Source organism: Cryptotermes secundus, unplaced genomic scaffold (assembly GCF_002891405.2).
Source record: "Cryptotermes secundus unplaced genomic scaffold, Csec_1.0 scaffold2336, whole genome shotgun sequence".
NCBI classification, from domain to species: Eukaryota; Metazoa; Arthropoda; class Insecta; order Blattodea; family Kalotermitidae; genus Cryptotermes; species Cryptotermes secundus.
In genome coordinates this window covers 75,841-91,786 of record NW_019735608.1, presented here as the reverse complement: position 1 = coordinate 91,786, position 15,946 = coordinate 75,841, and the positions used below count along the sequence as shown (strand labels likewise).

General features: G+C 37.1%; 1 protein-coding gene across 6 annotated transcripts in view; it reads right to left on the bottom strand.

Moving 5' to 3' along the window:
- The window catches only part of LOC111869729 (phosphatidylinositol 4-phosphate 5-kinase type-1 alpha), a 141,939-nt gene that overhangs the window by 59,330 nt on the left and 66,663 nt on the right, over positions 1-15,946 (bottom strand). For 4 of the 6 annotated variants that reach the window (XM_023861461.2, XM_023861459.2, XM_023861463.2 and 1 more), the window contains exons 12-13: positions 15,009-15,071; positions 6,505-6,588 (exon numbers count right to left, since the gene is read on the bottom strand). The exons of 1 other annotated variant lie outside the window; for it this stretch is intronic. In XM_023861461.2, coding sequence (XP_023717229.1) covers positions 6,505-6,588; positions 15,009-15,071 — 147 coding nt within the window. The remainder of the gene's footprint in view (positions 1-6,504; positions 6,589-15,008; positions 15,072-15,946) is intronic. One more of the 6 variants, XM_023861462.2, reaches the window with a different exon arrangement.

Below are 15,946 nucleotides of genomic sequence, written 5' to 3'. Positions count from 1 at the left end.
TTCAATATGGATATACCCAAAACACAACATAGTAATGAACAATTAATTACTTGTATTTAACAGAAGAGCTTTTCAGTCATTTTATGAATTGATGGAGATCAGTGTAAACAACTAAAACATATTCTCCAATGATATACTTAATGGTAAGAATAATTTTAAAGCACCAGATAATGAAAAATGAGCTACTGTTCCTATAGGTTCAGTTATTGTTTTTAACATACAGAACTGATCAGAACAAAATTATAAAGTTTTGTACATGTACTTCATTTTAACGAGTATGTACATGGGTAGAAGAAAGAAGTCTCACTGACAGAAACCACAATGAGCAATACAGAAAATATTGTCACAAGTCAGTGAATAGACACCAGGTTTGGAATGATTACTGAATTTATTGGAAGCTTATAACTCCTGACTACATGTAACTCTAACACCATCACTGATTTATACACTTTACAAATCGCTACAGCACACACTAAGTTCTCCCCCTCTGTTGGAGGGGATTTGAGAAGGCACTCACTCACTCACTCACCAACTATCCTCCCCCCTTCACCCCTCTCATGCACGCACGTACACACACACACACACACACAGAGTCAATGAGCTCTTATTACACAACACTGGCACAGACCCTACTGAGTATACTCTTTCTAACAATGTCTCCAACTGTTGCAGTGACCGTTGCCTAGCAATGTGCTGGACACTGTTACATGTTAACCCAGCTGTTACCACATAATCGGCAATGATTAGACAATTATGTCACAATACTTATACAGCAAAGTTGAATATTTTAGAAAGTCACATGTTCTGATTTTCTTAAATGTAATGTTCAAACTGCTACCAGAATTCTCATGAAATAAAACAAATTCTTCATAACCTGTCACTATGCTAAATATTTCGCCTTCAAATCTTGTCAGTGTGCTGATGATCATGATAGTTAGGTACTGTTTAAAATTTTGTTTCCGTAGAAAACTGTAAATTTTAATGCAAAGTACATGATTTTGCATTAATTATTTAATTGTTTGGAATTTTAAAAGCTATTGAAGGAAACACAAACACAAACAACAAATGTCTGGTTTTATAGCTAAAATGAAACTCTACTAGAGTAGAATAGTTGCTGATACTGAACTACGACTTCACTCTCCTATATCTATAATTCAACAGCTGATAGCACTACACAGAAAGTATGGATAAGAAATTCTGAATATAGGAAGGAACAGCAAACTCATTTTGTACATTATCAAATATTTTTAACCAGTGTTGAGGCTCAAAATGATACATTCCAACCGTTTGTATAACTTCAATAGACTTCAGTGACATCAGTATTACTTTGCTTTGTCTACTGTTTCTGTAGTACATACAAGGGACACCAATTACAGCATGCTCCTGCATTATGAGAGTGATGTGTTCTCAACAATGTGACTGTATCATGAAATTTCATAATGCAGACCCTATTTTTCATTGACTCCCAAGTTATACAGTGGAGACACACCTCTACATATATTTTTTCAAATACAACTGTAATTAAAACACACTTTTTCACCCATCACAAATAACAGCAGGTAAAGGTAACATGTCCCTGTGTTTAATCAAGGACCATACCATGGAGATATTTGGGGGGTGGGGAGAGGTACAGCTCCACCATTCTCAACCTTGGCACTAAACATACGTAAGTGGTCAGCTTCATGCCCCAGCTGCTTTATCCCTGGGAAAAGAGCTCTCAGTGCCTTTTGTATAGAAGACAGACACTACAGAGAAGAGAAAAAGTGCTACTGCCTGCCAGAAATCGAACCCCAGCTATCCAGCCTATAAGCCCACACTACACTGGAAAAGCTATCCCAGCTCAGAAATAATCACAGGTAACCAAAAAATAAACTTACATTCCTTCCCATGCTCATTTAGGTGTATTACAACATGATGCTCTCTGTTCAGACATCAGAGATAACACTGCACAATCTAAGATGCAGATAGTATCCACATTCCCCTACATCACTTCTGCTTGCACACATGCTAGCCGATATACATACGAGTGTCTCACTATGTCACTGATGTACATGCATATCAGATCTGAATTTCTTCAACAGACAATCATCTATTGAAAACAAAAATTAGTTCTGATTATATTCATGTTTTGCATTTTGTGGCTAAAAATTCAAATATTTATTTCAAATTTCTGAAAGGCTGACTTTATGGTTTGTACCGTGAAGCTTATGGTCATGTTTCATAATTTCCACAGGCCAAAATTCCGTAACTTGAACACTCATAATGCAGGGGGGCACTGTATTTGAGAAAATGGTTAAAATGTATTTATATGCCTGAACTGTAAACATAAGTTATTAAAAGTACGTATGCAGCATAAGCTGAACACAGTGATATCCCTTAAACAAATAAAAAATATCTGCAAATATAAATATTCAATTTTGCAGTGGAAAGAAATTAATGCAAGTCTTAATACATCTTATTCAAGGACAACTCTCACTATTATTTTGCATGATTTGAGGCACCCAGTCACCTGAAATAAATTACATGATTATTAAACGAACAAAACACTGACAAAGATTACTGTCTTCTGTGATCTTATGCCATGTAATCTGATAGATCATTACCAGTGTTTTGTTGGAACTGTTACCTCCATCTAGTTCATGTGTGGCAAAAAGTGCACTACAGGAATGGGGCAGTGAGCAAACCAACAGGAATATGAACAACAGTGTGAAGAATATTTGGCCCGCACAAGGGTAGTATGACAAGAGCAGAGTCACTGTGAGAAACAATCTGTTCTTAGCCCTACTGGTTCACTCAGAACCTTGGGTTTTGTCCTCCCTGTCCCTATAACCACATTTTTTCCTCCCTACTTCTGGCTTACTTTTCTACCATGATGTTGGAGGCAGAAGATTCCTCTGAAAGGTGGTAACAATCTACTGCATTGGATTTGAGGTTCTCATAGGGGTGGCTATGGCAAATTCTATCTTGTGGGACAAAGAGTTTATGATTATATAAATAAGCCTAATTTGTCCCGGTGAATAGCTTGCATTTCCTAAGTTTCCTTGCACTGCAACTGTGTAACACTTTATATTATTATTATTATTATTATTATTATTATTATTATTATTATTATTATGGCTGTACAGCCCTTTGTTGGGCCCTGGACACTTTTTCAGTTTCTTGATCCTATGCACAGTCAGTAGGACTCCTTGAACAGGAGATCAGCCTGTCGCAAGGCCTCTACCTATACATAGAACACAAACATAGAATAAATGAACACAATGTAGACATCCATACCTTGAGTGAGATTCAAGCCCACGATCCCGGCATTAGAGCAAGCAAACACAGTTAACTGTCTAACACTTGCTGACAGCAAATGTGTAATAAGATATTAATTAACTATTTTAAATTACCATGCTTCTTTCATGGTTTGTTTATATTCTGCTAAGATTGGTCGAATCAAGCAAACGAGGAAATTGTGAAAATCTTTGTTCAGTCAAGCAAGCACAATGACACATGATTAAGACTAAACAAATTATCAGCTTACTGTTTTCACTATAACCCTCATTTCTAAAATAGTTAAGTGTAGAAGAGAAAAAATTGGGAAGCATACAAAAAACATAAAACGTTTGCATGTTCACGCCCTTTTGATTCTGAAATATTTTTCATTCAAGTAAGTACCCATCAAATTAAGCATGGGCTGCATGGAGAAACATATGCAGGTCATACGAACTCTCCAATTTTAGTTAAAATTATGTGTTAACTAATATTACTAGAACTCCCCAATATCAAATATCAGATATCTTGAAAATCTATTCAGTGTTCTCAAGTTGTTATGTGAAGGAAGGAAAAGCAAAATGTAACAAACAGGCAGATTTCAGCAGCTTTTTGTTGCAATGAGTCAACAGAGGACAATCCTGATCTAACACAATAAAATGTAGCTGCAACAGATTTTAGTGTTTCTTGCTTTAGAGGTATGTGTTGAAGTATGACACCCTATGAGGATAAGGAAAAACAATTTTTTTTCTTCTGCACAGACTTCACAACAAAATAACTGTACCTCTTACTGTCAAAGAGACAGGCCTCAATCGAAGTGGGAGAAAATGAACACTACATCAATTTAAGCATACAACAGCATGCTGATTTACAAATAATTTGGACTTCTGGAAGTATATCGTTTTCAAGGAGAGACTGTTGCTTACGGTACTGAAAGATAAGCTATGACCACTCAATGATATACTACCATATGTATATAAAAATGTATGTTCTTATACAATGCAGTCAATGATCGAGAAAACCTGGCAACAGCTTACAGCAGACATAATATTTCTCACAGATTGCTGCTGTAACTGCCGATAGGAGACTGAGTAATTAGCGCTGATAAATGCGCACCGTCAGGTGGTCTGATCTTGTCACTGTAGTAGGTCGAATTAATAAAGTCAGTCACTGTTATTGGTGTCAATAGGCGGTCGACATTTACACTGAAATGAAGTTCAATACTGAATGAACAGCTTGTTTACTGTCAAAACTTTTGCTAGGAAAAACTTACAGAAAATGTATCCCTAAGTTTAGTCATAAATATCCTGACTCACCAGTTCAAACAAAGTCGTGTGTATCCAAGCTTGTGAAAAAGTGGCGGGCCACAGGTTCAGTGTGACATAAAGCAGCAATCGAAGAGGATTGTGTTGACTGGCAAAAAGGTTCGGGATATTGAGGCACGATTACAGATCAGTCCTTGAAAATCGTTAAGACACTTAGCACAGGAAACTGGTGTTTCACCAGGATCTGCTTCCACGGCAACAAAATTAATCCAATTTCGCCCGTATAAAATAACGTTGTGCATGAGGTGCAACATCCAGATTATGCAGCAAGAATTTGTTTTTGAAACTGGCTGCTGCAAAATGTGCACGATGGAATTGTAGATCCATAGCTTCTGCTCATGACCAATGAAGCATGGTTTCACATTAGTGGTCATGTCAATTCACAAAATGTAAGAATATAGGGCGATGAAAATCCTCACAATATACAGCAAGTGCCATTACATAGTGAAAAGGTGGGGGTGTGGTGTGCTATAAGTCCCTGGCGAATCATTGGCCCCTTATTTTTTCATGAAATCGTGAACTCTGACTGCTACATTAATCATATACTGAATCCATTCATTAAGCTGACTGCTGAAGAAAGACAATATGAGTATTTTCAGCAAAACAATGCTATGGCACATACAGCTAATGCAACAATGGTCGCAATATGGGAAGTGTTTGAAGACAGAATAATCGGCAGGGGGGCTCTGACTTCCCAGATCCCCAGATCTCAGTTTTTGCAATTTTTATCCTTGGAAAACCTGAAGGGAAAAGTGTACAAGAATAATCCTCACAGCAATGAAGCTCTGCAGAATGAAATAACACGCGTAACTGAGTCAATTGCCGTGGACCAACTTCAGAAAGTGTAGCTTATTTATGCGATGTGAGGCATGTTTGCAAGTAGAAGGGGGTCACTTTCAGAATGTTACAAAGCACAGTAAGCCTGTGTTTTCTTTTTACAGTATTCTTATGTGTGCATTTACAGAAACTGATGTGAGGGAATTAGCAACATGGGGAAGGGCACAGTAGTCGCAGAGAAATGTTCCATCCGCTCAATGGTAGCAAGAGTGCACGTTTATCAATGCTAATGACTCATTCTGCTAGCGGCAGTTACAGCAGAAATCTGTGAGAAATGTTGTGTCTGCTTTACGGTGCTGCCATGTTTCCTTGATCACCTGTACCACAAAATAAATTTGAACTGAACACTGTGTAGTCTTGGACATGGTTACCAATGTAGGATCTGAGATTCTTACAGTGGTGGTTATGAAGAGCTGTGTCTCCTGGAATACAACGCCTTGCTGAAAATCAGCTGACATTATTGAAGAACATGTTGCCTCCATCTTCAGGGTCAAAGAATAAGTCAAGCAAGAAATCAGCATGAAGCAGGTAGCAAGAAGAGAAATCGAGTACAAAGTATCATATGTCAGAAGATAGAATTATTTGTGATTACCAATGTTCAGAACAGCCTGATGCCTCCTCTTTCATTTCCATTCTGATGATGAAGATAGCAAGTTCCTTCAAAACACTGGTTACCACCTATATGACTAAGGAGTGTTATAACACATAAGAAAATTCACATAATCCCACCATGAAAACCTCAAATCTCAACACAATACAACAATCCTAGTAACATAGTTTAAGAGCAATAAAACTTAGGAAATTTAAGGCACTGTGAATTTGTAAAATAATACATTTTTCCTGCATATGTGGCATTAAAAAATTAGGTATCCCCCAAACAATGGTTCTGTATCATAAGGTAATACTCACTTAAATGGAATAAGTACAGAACTAAATTATAACTTGTGACCAACGACTTACACAGTGATGAGACTTTTCTACTGACACTGAACTGCACTAGGAACGGTAAACTAGAATATGAAAGGAATATAATCATTTCTGCTAAAATTCAATGTGTATGAAAGGGAGGGACAAGTGTTACACTCACCAGTTCCATCCCCTGTTTCAGTTTCCAGTGCCCCACGCACGGGACGAGAGATGCTCTTACGTTTCGATGGAGAATGCTTCAATGCTGTGACAACAGACAAAACATATAGCCACCTCAACACTCCTCCTTGTAGTGGCCTATCATGAGCAACACTACTAATTTCAAAGACAAACGTGCATTTTTGGGTCCAACTGCAGGAAGCATAAGTATATATAATGTGTGAATGTCACACTCTTCAATAGCCTTCAAGATCACATGACTCTACCCCTGTAATTATACTACATATTAAGAATATATACCGGAGACCCAAGCAGGACTACCTATTATGTAAGATGCCTCACACACACAAAGGAAACATATGGGACTATTTGTTTTTCTTCTATCCATGTTATCTATCCATAATTCTGATTCTGAACAATACAATAAATTGAAATGTATTCGAACATCCTACTTTACTATCAATATATACATATACACACCAAACACTGCACACATAAATAATACTTAAGGGGAGAAAAGTAACCTCTGAGATGTCTATATGTATATGTAGCCAGTGCATGCACAGACCAAATGTGTATGTTGCTATTGTTCTGGTATCTTCTTCTTCCTTCGACAATTCCTTATGTGGGTCATTTTTCTGGAATGTTTTATATCTGGTGTAATTATATAATTTGCTGTCCAGCATTCCAGCACATGGACTCCAAGAAGTAAGACTTCACTTATGAGTATTTCTGAGAGCTATTTCATAATGTTTTCAGTATCTGGACTATACAGCACTGAATATCAGGATAACTGATTAATAATGGATTTTACAGATTTGGAAGGAAGCTGTCTTGGCCTAATCGAGGTACTATCCTGGAATTTGCCTGAAGGGACTGAGGAAAACCATGAAAAAATCAGTCATGCCAGCTGGTGTCCCAGCCAAGATTCAACTCAAGGACCTCCTTAATGCAAATCTAGAATACCACTGCAGAACCAATGTGGCCAGTTTTACATACAAAATTGTGATATTTAACCATGATCTGTTTCTTTTCTGCAGAAAGTACAATTTGGAGAGGGATACACTTCACTTTGACTGATCACCTACTAGCTTTACAAGAAGGACCCTGCTCAATGGAAAGAGCTAGTTAGGAAATTTAGAGGTACAGAAGTTGAGTGGCTTCTAGAGGCATGATAATTACAGCAACTTAAAAGAAAATCCAACTGGTTCTGAATATGTTAGAAGCGTCAAGACACAAGGACAGTACTGTAAGCTTATGTTTTTCCTCATAAAATTAGGAAAACTAGCTGTACCCAACATAACACATGTTATTCTGGCAGATTTTGAAAGGTTTCTCTCTTTCTTCAATGTTCTCTGCCCATCATCAGAGTTTCATTTTGGTCTCTTAGTCTGATTTCTCCATTAACGATTCAATGGAAAGTTTTCTATGGCTTCTCAGAGTTCTTTCATATTGTTTAGCCATACTTACACCTCCTAAAATTTATACACTGCAATAAGTTAAAAAAACGCCTCTATTTATTTTCAGCAGTTTTATATACTGTGTGAAGTTCATAAAAGGTTATACTAGGTGGTTCAAATATGACCGGTACTGATTTTTTTGTAAACAAGCCGCACTACACAGCAGCTGTGCAACCTTGAAAGAGTGAAGCCACAACCTCTACCCTCCCTCCTGTTAGGGTTAGAACCTGTTCAGTCCTGTCTGGAAGTTGCTAGAGTGATGAGTGAACAGAAGGTACCGCGGAGCGTGGAACAAGGCACTGTGATCAAATTCCTCGTTGGAGAAAATGTCCTGTCCGCTGAAATTCACAACAGACTCCAACAACACTATGGGGAAGAGCGTCTCTCACGGACCAGTGTGTTTGAGTGGTGTAAGTGCTTCAGAGAGGGCAGAGAGCGTGTGGAGAATGAACCGCATGATCGTTGGCCGCGAACATCCATCACCAAGCCAAACATTGATCGTGCAGACGCACTTATTCGTGAGAATAGGCGCATCACTATCAAGGAACTTGGAGCAATGCTGTCCATCACTGTTGGTAGTGTAGAAGACATCATGAAATACCACCTGCACAATTGCAAGGTGAATGCATGGTGGGTACCACGCACTTTGACGGACGTGAACAAAATGGTGCGCATGCAAGTTGCCAGTCATCTGCTACAGCAGTTTGAAGACGAAGGTGATGCATTTTTGAACTCTATAGTGACCACCGATGAAACATGGGTGCACTACTTCATTCCCGAGTCCCAGCAGTCATAACGCGAGTGGTGGCATACCAGTTCTCCCAAACCCAAGAGAGCGCGGAGGAGCCGTTTGGCAGGAAAAGTGATGGCAACATTCTTCTGGGACTGGCAGGGGGTTATCCATGTAGACTTTCTGACAGATGCCAGAACAGTCAATGCAGCTTATTACTCAGACCTCCTGGCAACAGACGTGAAGGAAAAGATCCGATCCAAGCGGAAGAGAGGTGGAAAGTGGGTAGCCTTCCTTCAAGAAAATGCATGCCCCAATGTGGCCAAAACAACAATGGAAACCCTCCAGAAATTGAAATGGAACCTTCTGACACATCCGCCGTACAGTCCCGATTTGGCACCAAGTGATTTCTACCTGTTCAGAAGGCTCAAATCAGACTTGCAAGGCATGCGGTTTGTGGACAACGACGCTGTCATCCAGAATGTTCGGGAGTGGATATGCCGCCAACCACAAAACTTTTCTGAAAAGGGCATCAGGATTCTTCCAGAACGTTGGAAAGAATGTGTTGACTCCGGAGGGGAGTACGTTGAAGACTGACATGTGCAAGTAAGTGTTTGGCAATTTTGGTTTAAAAAAAAAAGTCCCGGTGATATTTGAACCACCATGTATATGTTTTTCATGTTACACACTTTTACTGTCATTTAGCAACAAAGACACACAATTTTACCATAAGCCTATAGCCATAACATTCGCAAGGTGGATGTCTCTCAACTTGTAAAGGTAAGCCGTCAACTGGCAACTTGATCTGCGTTCTCACAAACTTATATGAATATCATGCGGATGTTACTTACTTGACAAAAACATTTCTCAAGATTCTGCTTCCATAAAATTTTATTTGGGCAAATTTTCAGTTCAACAAGTAAATACTCGAGGCCTACCAAAGTTCAATGCAATGACATATCATTCATTTGTTTGGCAAATGTTAACAAGCTGATTAGTAGCAGAAAATATAATAACTTTGTTTATTAAATATCAAGTAAAAATAACTACAGGATTTTATGCTTAAGCCCATTAGCTGTGACTAAATGTCACAGATCTACAGGTCTATTCTCAAGCTGGCAACTGCAAACCAGAACACAGTCCTGTACTACAGAGGAAACATGCTAGAATCAAAACACAACTGAATGAGTCAGTTTAGTAACATGCTAGGAGCACTACAAAACTAATCTCTAATGAAATCATTCTCCTATATTCCCTTGAATGTTTTACCAAAGCCAGAATATATTTTTGTTCTTTATCATTCATACAATCTTGTATTCATTTGTTGCTCCTAACAAAAGTGGCCAGTTAACTGCTATGAAGTGCTACTGATCTGTTAGGATAATCCAACTTTTGCTTCCTGTAATCAACCCAGATAGCTTTCCAGACCAAAACAGAATCATGCATACCAGGTCCACTCATACAACAAATTTTATGAACAATGTAAATTCAAGTACCTTATACCCAAAATGTGATAAAGTTGCCAGTCCTAAATAAACCCTTCATGAAGGCTATCACAATATATGCTTCACAGAAACAACTCAATTTCATTTAATCATCAAACAGCTTCATCCCATAGTTCATATACGCAGTGAGGTCACAGTAATATATTTTTATAAGTCATTCTTCACTGTAAAATCAATTCAAAATCGTAGCTCACAGGTAAAAAAATTATAGCTCACCATTATGCTACTAATATTTGTAATTTATATCATATTCCACCAAATAAGCTGGGTTAAGTCACGTTTCTGACTTGTAACTCGAAGGTGTCTACTTCAAATCTCAGCCAGGGCACTGATTATCCTGACTGAGGTTTTCCATTGTTTTCCTAAATTCTCCAGACAAATGCAGAGGTATTACCTTAAATCAGGCAATAACTGCCTCCTTCCACATCTTATCCAATTCATTACTCACTAATCATAAACTGGGCTACAAACAGCATTATTAAATGCACCATAAATAAATAAATAAATAAATACATCACTTCACTCAGTTTGTCACAGTAAAGTTAAAAATAACAATGTCAGATATCCTTCAATTCAAATTTTTATGTATGAAATTAAAATTGGTACAAATAAAAATTCATTCACAATGTGAATTTTTCTGTTTCTGTCGCCTTGTGGGCTATCTGCCTTCATCTTCTTTCCTCTTCACGCATTCAAATGCAGTTGTTATGATAATATGCAAAACAAAATGACTAATGCTTACTAAATTCTTTTATGTTTCTCCCAAATTTCGTTTATTCAGATAGCTGAGACCGTTTATGTAAAATGAGCAATTAATCTCTCTAGTTTAATATACTTTAAGGAATATCATCATAATACCGTATTTACGCATGTATAGGCCGCGTGCGTGTATAGGCCGCAGCACAATTTTCAGACAGAAATTAGAGAAAAAATAATTTTCTTGGAATATTATTTCAGGAGTAGAACATCCTGTATTACTAATTATGAGTAAAATTTTTTTTAAATGAAGTGTGATTTCGAATATTTCGAATATAAGCCGCACCCCAGTTTTCCTCTTGAATTTTTGGCAAAAATGTGCGGCCTATACATGCGTAAATACGGTAATATTCCTTTAATTTCTCTGAATTAGAAAAAAAAAATTAACAGAAGGGTTGAAAGACAAGTTTCAGCATTTTGCAATCTCTATTATCATTTCCTCACTATGGCAATTAGCAATATTAAGATTAACTGACAATGAATGGGTTTATTTGAGGGAACGGCTTCAAAATATAACATAAATCAAGTTTTTAATCTATTATAAGCTGACAGATGGAGTTAAAAATAACGAGTTTTATTAAAGTAAAAATGGTAAATTATTGGCAGAAATAACAGTTGTAAACATTAACATAATTGAAACTATATTACCACCAATATTCACTAGTGAGCCTTTAGTGAAACACATGTCTCAGTTTTCAGAAATACTGATGTATAGTGAATGAGTCTCTGAACCATTCACTGAGGAACAGGAGGAAGAAAAAGGGAAACGTATTTATTATTTACATGCTAAGTATGTTTTGCATATTATCTGCATAAATAATGATTTGACATTATGCTGTCAATGTTATTAACTATGCATGATAAGGCCGCGCAATAGCTCAAGCGGTTAGTTGCTGGCTTCCCACCGCGGCGGCCCAGGTTCGATCCCGGGTCTGGTCAAGTGGGTTTTGTGGTGGACAAAGTGGTGCTGGGGCAGGTTTTCTCCGAGTGCTTTGGTTTCCCTGTCAATCTTCATTCCACCAATTGCTTCACAATTACCCTCACCTATCATCTGGGGCTGGTACAATAGGCCAGAAGTGGCCGCAGTACAAGGGACTTAATCCCACCCCACTAACATTAAAAAGAAAAACTATGCATGATCCTGTTTTGTAAAGTCCTTGGCTAGACAAGTCAAATAATATTTCCATGGGACCAATTCCAATACCGCAGAACTATCACCAACATGCTTTAAGAATTAGTGCTTCCAAAGTCACAAATCATAAAGACATCTGTGATCATCAGCATATTCACCCATTTCAAAAACAAGCATCTCTATTTGTACCCTGAGATGCCCACGCATATTTTTTATATTGCAGCTTGTTATATGAAACTAATATAGCTAATTCATAATTAATATAAGCAAACAAATTAGTAGCAATACCATTTAACCCATCACAAACTAATCTCACAATTAAAATTGGCATAAGTGCAAAACTGCATTTTACGTGTGTTTTTAAAGGACAGGAAAGAGTTGTTCATTTGAATTAATGCAAAATACAGAAAGTAAAATGCATAGATAATACAGTACGAAGCAGTTATAACAACCTGAAAGGAATTCCTATAATGTTAATTGAAAATTCAATCATGCCAAGTCAAATCCATTCAAAATAAACACTTAAAATATTGTCAATATAAGCAGAATCATCCCTAAAAAACATCAAGATTTGAACACTGCTGACAACAGTCCTGGTGATGAATACAATGGATATGGTCCACAATTCCAAAACCTCATAAAAAATTCAAGTTATAGGGAAACACACGCACACACATATTCAAATGACCTCACAAAAACAACAATCATGTTTCAAAGCAACATAATATTAATATTACTGTCATCAGAAGCACACCTAACTCCCAGCAAACAATACAGGCATTTCATGTGTTTCTTCTGATTTCAGAGTTGTAAAAATATAAAACACAGATTGCAGTGATACCTATATAGCTTTGTACAGGAAGAATACCAGATGTGTAGTTACATACACTGATCCACTTAAAAAAAATCAAATACTAATGTTAGTTCTAAGTGCTCTAGTGTGTTAATATTTTCATTCAAATATTTTTTAAACTGAACAATAAAAGGAAGCTTATCGGCAAACAACATTAGTACGTATCAGTCAGAGCTATATATAAAGCAAAATTAAGCTGTAGCCAGTAACACTGCATGCAAACAATAAATTATGTTTCCATAAAGTGGTATCAACAAATGTGAGTGTGCATGTATGCTAATTGAAGTGGTTATAAAAACAGGCCCAACAATATCTACAATGACTTAACCCAAGTTTATGGAACAGGATAAACGTTCCAAATTTCGTAAGAATCAACACTGATTAACAATAAGCTTTAGAATTAAAGCAATCAATCAGGGAAGCATGGTTATGTTCATAGCTGCATTCTGGACCAGAATGGGTGTTTAAAATATTTAAGAATATAGTTTCAACATTATATCATTAAATATGTCACATATTAAAAAAGCAATGCCTAAATCATATTTGATTTACTAATAGCTAGAGTTGTGTTTCTGTTCTATGAAGGATAGTACTGTAAACAGGGTACTGCTTTCTGTTCTTGGATTCTGGACTGGCAGGTATTTTAATGATATATGTAAAACCATACTCATTCACCAACTTTTCAACCATTAAAATGAGAAAGTCAGTTACAACTAACATTTTCTCTTGTAATGCAGAGCTCTTTGTAACAGCAAAACTTTTCTATATAGCAGCAAAACATGATATGTTAGTTTTTAGGTTGGTTATTTAGTAACATCGACTTTTAGACTATACAGCATCAGATCAAAGGATGATTAATGAATGTGAATCAGTTGGTGGAATGAAAACTGGTGGAGCAAACTGAAGTATTAGGAGAAAACCTACCCCAGTGTAATTCTGCCCACCATAAATTCCACATGACCTGACCTAGGATCAAACCTGGGCCACTATGGTACAAAGCCAGCAACCCACTGCCTGAGCCATGCCATGACCAATATGTTATAGGATTCACATATCTGTAGAACTTTTCATAATTTAGTAAAATCTGAAGCAAAAGATTCACTACTAATCCGAAACTGTATACAAATTTTGAATTTTAATATTCAGTTCTTCAAAGCAACAAACTGACACTAGTAAAACCATGTCTTTCTTTTACCAGTTATTTAATAATGTGTCAGTATTGAATCTACAGTGCAGGATGACAGCATGATTAATAAATGTGAAGCATTTGGTGGAATTAAAATTTGCAGGGAACTTCAAGTATGTGACCAATAATATAACTTTCCAAACACTTTCAGAAATCTGTCAGTTACTATGACTGTAAAGATCTTGATAACAGTATTTTAAAAGAGTGAATGATTTTCTTACACAGGGATAAAATGGTCCCATTCTATAGAGCTTGACAGTTATGCAAACACTTCCACTTGCAGTGAAATTAGTATGATCTAAAAAAGACTAATACAAATAAGCAGTTACATTCTTAAGACATATTTAAGGCCATGCCATAACTCGCTGGCTTCCCATGGCGGCAGCCCAGGTTCAATCCCGGGTCTGGTCAAGTGGGATTTCTGGTGGACAAACTGCCGCTGGGGCAGGTTTTCTCTGAGTACTTCAGTTTCCCCTGCCAATCTTCATTCCACCAAATTCTCCATCATCATAATCACCTGCGGAAGGCTACAATAGGCCAATCAGTGGCCGCCGTGCCGAGTGAACCCAGTTGGACTCCACTCCCCACAAAGCGAATTTAATAATAATAATAAAAGACAGTTAAAAGTATGTTTAATTCACAAATGGGTACTAGGAATTGTGTTTATGGTTTCTGAATGATAGTATGTGAACAGATACTAATTTTTACTTGTGCTCAGATTTGGAACTATCAGCAGAGTATAAAGAAACATATTTATGCATTACATTATCAACATAAATAAATATTTCATTACTAGTTACATAACTCATAAAGTTAAGTCATTGTAAGAGAGGAACCACAACCGACATGCAGGAGAAGTAAAGTCCGACAATCCAGTACCGACCTATGTAGCTGGTGACCAGGGTGCGAAACTTGCGATGGTTGCCTTTAATTTCTGGCAAATCCACTAGTAGAGGAGAGCAACGGAGTGGAGCAGAACGCACAGTCAGACAGAGAGACAGACAGATAGTAGAGTACAGAAAGAGAAAAGAGGAAACCACATTTACACTTCCACTGGATTCCAATGTTTAAACTTGTAAGTCTCACAGCTGTAAGTGACTGCTGATCAAATCACAGCAACGTTGAAAATTAACTTACTGTTTCTTCTATTTAAGCACCAGATTTCTGAATAAGAAATGTATCACCATTAATTAAATATGACAGAATCCTCTTTATTTTGTTATGAACTTCCTCTTGGCTGTTATCTTTGTCTCTGTAACCAAGTTCTAAAGTCATATCAATTGCTTTCATATAGCATACAGAAATTAAATGATGGACGGTATTAATTTCCAAGATCTTCCATTCTGAAAGTTACAAACTTCTATGTGTCAAACAAATAAAGAACCAAGTACCCATACACATTAGTGGGCATTGACATACTTTGCCAAGGTGTGACAAAATGGTTTGTGCATGTGCATCTGCATGTGTGTGTGTGTGTGTGTGTGTATATGCGCGTGCGTGTGAGCACCAGCAAATGTGTATGCACAGGATAGTGCAAAATAAAGAGGTGGTTAATTGCCACAAATTTTGACCTTTGCTTCACAATGTGCCAACAGAATGATTAAAGAAAATCAGGAAAGATTGAAACTGAACATAAAACACAGCTTCTGGTCTACACTGATAATCCATTCCAGGCCTGTGCTCGGTGAATCTGAACATTTCAGCTGAAAAATTAGGGACTCTTCAGACAGGGCCGAAAACTCAAAACGGCATTTTTTTTTTCAAAAGTGGCTTCAACAATCTTGTTAAATTGCAATAATTTATGAAGGCCAGATCTCAAAG